Here is a 6,557-nt window from a genome sequence, read left to right as displayed (position 1 = left end):
TCACAGTGCTTTTATTGGTTTAAAAAATTTAAAAGTGGCGATTTTGACGTGAGAAACGAAGAACGTGGAAAACCATCGAAATCTGCTAAAACCTGGCGAAACCGTTAATACTGAACGTTACTGACAACAAATGATTAATTTGAATCAAGCTTTGCGTGAAAAACAACCGGAATATCAAAAAAGCCAACACAAAGTGTATTTTCTGTAAAAAAAATTCCGGTTTCATATTTATACACCTGATATATGTGTCAATTAATATTAATTTTTATACAGATTAAATACATGTATGTACATTTGACGTAAAATCGTAAACGCTATACACATAACTCAAAAATAACTAATATATTGTACATCGTATTGTAATTATATTTCCAGCGATTGCTCATTCGTATCAAGTAAAGGAATGTACACATTTTCTGGGTTGTAAGGAATATTAATTTTATTGCCGGGCAATAGCATAGGTATGGCCTTAATACGAAAATCATATGGTAAAAAATCCTGACAGAAATGATAAAAGTCCATACGATTATTGATAATTTTCAAACGAGCCATTTCCTTCATCAGAGCCTCCAGTTCGGTGTCATAATCTTCGTAATTCTTACAACGCTCAACAGTAGCTACTGTCTCAACTAATTTCTGCATAAATTTCTCAGACTTTACTCTTGTGCTTAATTTGTATTTCGACTCCATGCGTTTCCACAGAAATTTATAAAGACGATTTGTGACCCAATGTTTCGGACGAGGAAGTCTCGGTGGTTTATATACCTTTCCATTTACTAGAAATGCCTTATCTACTACTGTCGCAGAATTCTCGAGTTTCTTCTTCTTCGTATCTCGTTTAGGCATAATTAATTTCACTCTTTTCGGTTTTATTGCAGATTTTTTTTCACCTGTCGGGTTCATTTTCATCGCGGCCATCCTGCGACTCTTTATTTCCTCTAATTCCATTTTAAGGTTCTTCATTTTCTCATTGCCAGAGACTTGCAACTTTTGCGCGCGTTTGCTTTGTTCCATCGCAGTTTCTTTTACTTTGAAAAAATCATCTATTTTTCTCACTGATTTGGATGAACTTTGCTTATTGGAAGAAATATCTTTACTTGATGATTTAGTCGGTATACTGTCATTTTGAGACTTATCCAAACTTTTTTGTCTATGTGCAATTTCTCTGTTGTTCATAATGTTGGTCCTACTTGAACTCTGCACACTTTGCCAATTTACTGTTTTACTGGTTCCAGGCTTCGTTAAAGAATTTTGTTGAATTGTTTGTTTCGCAGATTCTGCATCTTCGCCATCAGTCATTTCCATTTCAGTTGACAGACTAGTGCTTTTCTGTGTTCCTGTATTTGTATTATCTTTAGAATGTATTTCTTCTCTCGTTATTATGTGCAACGGACCACTTTTACTTGTTTTTAATGTTTCGACATTATTGTCTTCTTCATTATTAGGAATCAAGTTCATAGACCGCTCATAGACTTCTATAGTTTTATTCATAGACTTCAGTGTTTCAGATTGATTTCTTGAACCGTTATGCGTCAAACGATCTTTTTTAGTAGGGCTTGATTTGGATAATTGTTTGAGCATATCTGAATCATGTTCTTTATTTATATTATTGTACGAATTATTAATATCTTCATGTACTTCTACATTTGCAGGCTTTGATGTTTCAAGTAGAGTTCTTGAACTGTTACGCGTTAAACGTCCTGCCTTACTAGGAGTTAACGATTGCCCGAGCGTACTTGAATCATGTTCTCTACTAGTTTCATGTAAATTATCATTAATTTTATGTACTCCTATATTCACAGGTGTTTCAGACCGATTTCTTAAACTGTTACGCGTCAAAAGAGGTGCCTCATTACGGCTTAATTTGGACAATCGCGCGCGCGTGCTTTTAAGCATATTCGAATCACGATCTTTATTTGTATTGTTGCGCGAATTATTAATAGCTTCATGTACTTCTATATTTGCAGGCTTTGGTATTTTAGACAGAGTTCTTAAACTGTTACGCGTTAAACGTACTGCCTTACTAGGAGTTAACTTAGATTGTTCGAGCATACTTGAATTATTTTCTGTACTTGCATCATGTAAATTATCATTAACTTCATGTACTTCTACATTCATAGCTGTTTCAGACCTATTTCTTAAACTGTTATGCGTCAAACGATCTTTTTTACTAGGGCTTGATTTGGATAATTGTTTGAGCATATCTAAATCATGTTCTTTATTTATATTATTGTACGAATTATTATCTTCATGTACTTCTACATTTGTAGGCTTTGATGTTTCAAGTAAAGTTCTTGAACTGTTACGCGTTAAACGTCGTGCCTTACTAGAAGTTAACGTAAACGATTGCCCGAGTGTACTTGAATCATGTTCTCTACTTGTTTCGTGTAAATTATCATTAATTTTATGTACTGCTATATTCACAGGTGTTTCAGACCGATTTCTTAAACTGTTACGCGTCAAACGAGGTTCCTCATTACGGCTTAATTTGGACAATCGCGCGCGCGTGCTTTTAAGCATATTCGAATCACGGTCTTTATTTGTATCGTTGCGCGAATTATTAATAGCTTTATGTACTTCTATATTTGCAGGCTTTGATATTTCAGACAGAGTTCTTAAACTGTTACGCGTTAAACGTACTGCCTTACTAGGAATTAACTTAGATTGTTCGAGCATACTTGAATTATTTTCTGTACTTGCATCATGTAAATTACCATTAACTTCATGTACTTCTATATTCATAGCTGTTTCAGACCTATTTCTTAAACTGTTATTCGTCAAACGATCTTTTTTACTGGGGCTTGATTTGGATAATTGTTTGAGCATATCTGAATCATGTTCTTTATTTATATTATTGTATGAATTATTAATATCTTCATGTACTTCTATATTTGCAAGCTTTGATGTTTCAAGTAGAATCAAACGAGTTCCCTCATTAGAGTTTGATATCGACGTACTAGAATCATGTTCTACATCTATGTAGATATTACTATTATCACTTACATCTTGTATTACTGTCATCTCATTAGTATTTAACTTATCAACGGGCGATATTGCATCTGCATGTTCATGTCCCTTCAAAGTTTTTTCGCTAATGGACTTGCGGTTAGGAATCTTTTCTTCTGACAATTTAGCTGTTATATTCTTTCGAGAAATTGACTTTGATGCATTCTTAAGAACGTTGTTTTCTAATAGTTCATTCTCGTCTTCCGATAATATATTAGATTCTTCAAATCTACTTTTTTCGACGTTTGATAATATATCGAAAGCTGTTTCAAAAGAATTTTCCCCACTCATAGTTTTATTCTTTACTGATTGTGAGTCTTCCTCTATTGCTAAAGATTCACTTTCTCGGTTAATTGTTGTTGTAGTTTCTCGCTTAAAAGAAGCACGATTACTTTTAATTGAAACATTACTTCTTCTATCACTGATATTACCTAGCTTAACAATTTCTTCGAACGGATTAGTTGAACGCTTACGGAACTTTTCTAGCATTTTTGATTTTGGTTTAAAAAATATAGACCTCTTCGGTCCGTGAGATTCATCACTATCCAAAGATGAGCTGCTAAAATTGGTTTCAGTATTATTTTTAGCTTGCATCGATAAGTTTGATTGCTGCTCTTTAGATATACTCGAAGATAATCTTGGACTTTTACGAACTGGTGAACTTTCAGGCATAATATCGATGTTGGCCTTAGCTGTCTTTAAATTGACTGATCTTTTTAAAGGGCTGAGCAATGATCGTGACATTGAAGATTTATCAATATTATTTTCCTTATTTGGATTAGATGTAAACGAATTTGAGTTACTGTCAGCTAGAGCATCTGCAAAGGCATTTTTTTCTATGCTTTTCCGCGCCTTCTGCATAAAGCGAGATTTAGGTTTTAAATATTGGCGATGAATAACACTACTTTGACTACTATCAGCATTAGTCTCAGGTACTGCCTTCTCAACATTTAAAGTTAAGGAATCAGTTTCAATATTTTCTAATGGCTTTGTTTGAGGCGCTCCTATTGATTTCCTATGATCGTCAATATGATCTTTACTCACATTAATATTTCGATCCATCGAACGCTTCGAGGATTCCTTTTCAAATACGATTGATTTTTCCACCGTGCTGCTATTCAAAACATCTTTTGTTAGTATATCCTGAAAAGCGTTTTGATCTTCTATACCTCCACCTCTTCTTGGTCTAAAAATACTTCGTTTTGATTTGAAAATCTTCTCAATTGAGTTCAAATTACTATCCTCTTTATTTTCCTGCAACTTTTCTTGTGAAGATTTGCTGTCTGAATCACTATGTAATTCATAGTCGACTTGCTTCATCCGTAATTTTAATGGAACAATTACCTCGGTATCATTCAAAGCATTTGCAAAAGCATTGTTAATGCTCTTCCTACTATTTGCTTTTAAATTAATCTTCTTCTTTCTTGAAATGAACTCTTTCTCTGACTCAGATGTCGAAGATTGCAATATATTATTTTTAACAACCGCTAAAAAAAATAGTATAACTTATAACACAATGTTGTACTACAATATTTATGATGTAAAACTCTGTCTGCAATCATATTTTTCCTTCCTCCAAGTTTTTTTTTAGTATTCTAGGCTTTTAAAAATTGTGAAAAAATTAAAGATTATTTTTTAACACATCTCTACTTTATTATCAAACAGTTTTTTAGTAAGATATTTTAGAAGGGATAACCAAACTTTGTCCTGTTTTATTTAAGAGAAATTAGAAAGTAAAATTTCATTTGTGTCAAAAAAAATCCAGATTGCAAACAGAGAATTAAAAGATTTATTCTTTTTAGCTGAACTTCTTGCACAATTCTTCTTTTTTCTTTTTCTCTTCAATTAGAAAACATGCAAGAAGTTCAGTTATAATAAAGAGAATAAATTAAATATACTGCCTCTTTCTATTTATACCTGCGCTACGCCTTGTTGAAGCAGTTGCTTTATTAGGAGATTCCAAATTTTTCCACCATGTTGTAGAATTTTGAGTAGAATCGACCCTTGAATTACTACTCAGTTGCATAGCCGTTTCATTTTCAGTACGAATCATGGAATGCGGTGAAAATGTATTCTCCTCTAAATCATTCCACCAAAATGTTTGTTCTACAGAAAAAAAAATGTTAAAGTCATAAAACCATCTCCAACTTTTAATTTACCTATAACAAAGATAATATCTTAAGACAAAGTCGCTTATATGCTACAACAACATAATTTAAGAAATAAAGTTTTCAGAAAATCAGTTTCAATATTTAAAATATTTTCTTGAATTATGTTGTAGCACGGAATGCCAGAAATCCGGGTTTGACTTCCGGCCTAGGTAATATTTTTCACAGTAAAAAAAATAATTATTTACAGTTTTTAATAGGTTATTCAACCGGGAGACGATTTCAAGTCTGAAAAATTTTGGTGCGCAATCGAAGAATTACATTCGTAGTATATATAAATTCACACACAATTATTCAGAAGCACCGTGATTCAGCTTAGATCACTCTGTGACATTGTCTTTTCATTTGGTTTTCAATATTTTAAATTATTAAAATATTATAATATTAATTTTAAAATATAATTTATTGTAATAATTTATATTAATAATATATATCTAATATATAATAACATACTAATTATAGTAAGTTTATGATGAGGCTCAATAAATTTAAAAATAATGCAAAGAAAAAGGGCTATGAACCAATTCATTAAAATGTAAAATAGTAAATAAAGATTGTCATTTAGTTAAAATTACATAGTTTAATTAGAAAACAGACGTTTCAACCTCTATCAGGTCATTATCAATGTTACAAAAATAATAATCGCAAGTTGTTAAAACATAACGGTAATGTACAGAACAATAAAATTAAAAATATAAAAATTAATATATATAAAATAAGTATAAGTTCTCACTCGCATGGTTGACAATAATTTCAATGCAAGACCAGAGTCCATAAAACAGTAAATCGTCTAGTTATAGTGCGTAATTAATTTCTTATAATATTAAATCAAAGTAAAATTTATAAAATAGTCCATTATCAGACAATGCGATGAGAGTAAAATTTTTGTAGTTACTCTTAGAAGTTTTAAAAATGATATAATTGTAATAATTATAATAATTATAATGGAATAAAAGTGCATTCGTTTAAAATGTGTATTCTTTTAATATATTGTTGTAATATATTTATTTTCTTTATGTTTCTATTGATCTTTTGCAAGCAACGCAAAAATTACAATTTTTTAGTTATGCTGTAGCAAAAAATAAGTGAGATGTTAAAGGAAAGATATTCCTACCTTCATCCATGATGGACGTATTAGGATCGAGATGTCCAGAACCGATGGAGTCGATGGATTTACGCTTGGAATGTCGTCTGGATAAACGATTAATAGTTGTTTTCTTGGACATGTTCGTAAATAAACGTATATGCTATAAAAGAAAAACTACTAAGTTATCTTTACGTGATTGTATATACAACTCACGGAGAAAAAAGAAGACAAAACTCACTGCTTCTTCTTCTTACTAATTTAATGGCACTCGTCGGTGAACGCCAACGATACGGCTA

General features: G+C 31.6%; 1 protein-coding gene across 1 annotated transcript; it reads right to left on the bottom strand.

Moving 5' to 3' along the window:
- Positions 1 to 363: 363 nt before the first annotated feature.
- Positions 364 to 6,400, bottom strand: LOC108779241 (rho GTPase-activating protein gacU). Its single transcript, XM_018546613.1, has 3 exons — positions 6,289 to 6,400; positions 4,924 to 5,112; positions 364 to 4,493 (listed from the first exon to the last, which is right to left on the bottom strand). The coding sequence occupies exons 1-3, from the start codon at positions 6,398 to 6,400 to the stop codon at positions 364 to 366; spliced, it is 4,431 nt and encodes a 1,476-aa protein (XP_018402115.1).
- Positions 6,401 to 6,557: the final 157 nt, after the last annotated feature.

Source organism: Cyphomyrmex costatus, unplaced genomic scaffold (assembly GCF_001594065.2).
Source record: "Cyphomyrmex costatus isolate MS0001 unplaced genomic scaffold, Ccosl1.0 scaffold567, whole genome shotgun sequence".
Classification (NCBI taxonomy): Eukaryota; Metazoa; Arthropoda; class Insecta; order Hymenoptera; family Formicidae; genus Cyphomyrmex; species Cyphomyrmex costatus.
This window is presented reverse-complemented; position numbering and strand designations above follow the sequence as displayed.

What these genes read in the sequence shown, in the direction of transcription:
- LOC108779241 (XM_018546613.1), bottom strand. Translation starts at nt 6,400, where the DNA reads ATGTCCAAGAAAACAACTATTAATCGTTTATCCAGACGACATTCCAAG. An exon ending in TACGTCCATCATGGATGAAG is followed by an intron (nt 5,113 to 6,288) that starts GTAGGAATATCT and finishes TTTTTTCTGTAG; the next exon opens with AACAAACATTTTGGTGGAAT. An exon ending in TTCAACAAGGCGTAGCGCAG is followed by an intron (nt 4,494 to 4,923) that starts GTATAAATAGAA and finishes TATTTTTTTTAG; the next exon opens with CGGTTGTTAAAAATAATATA.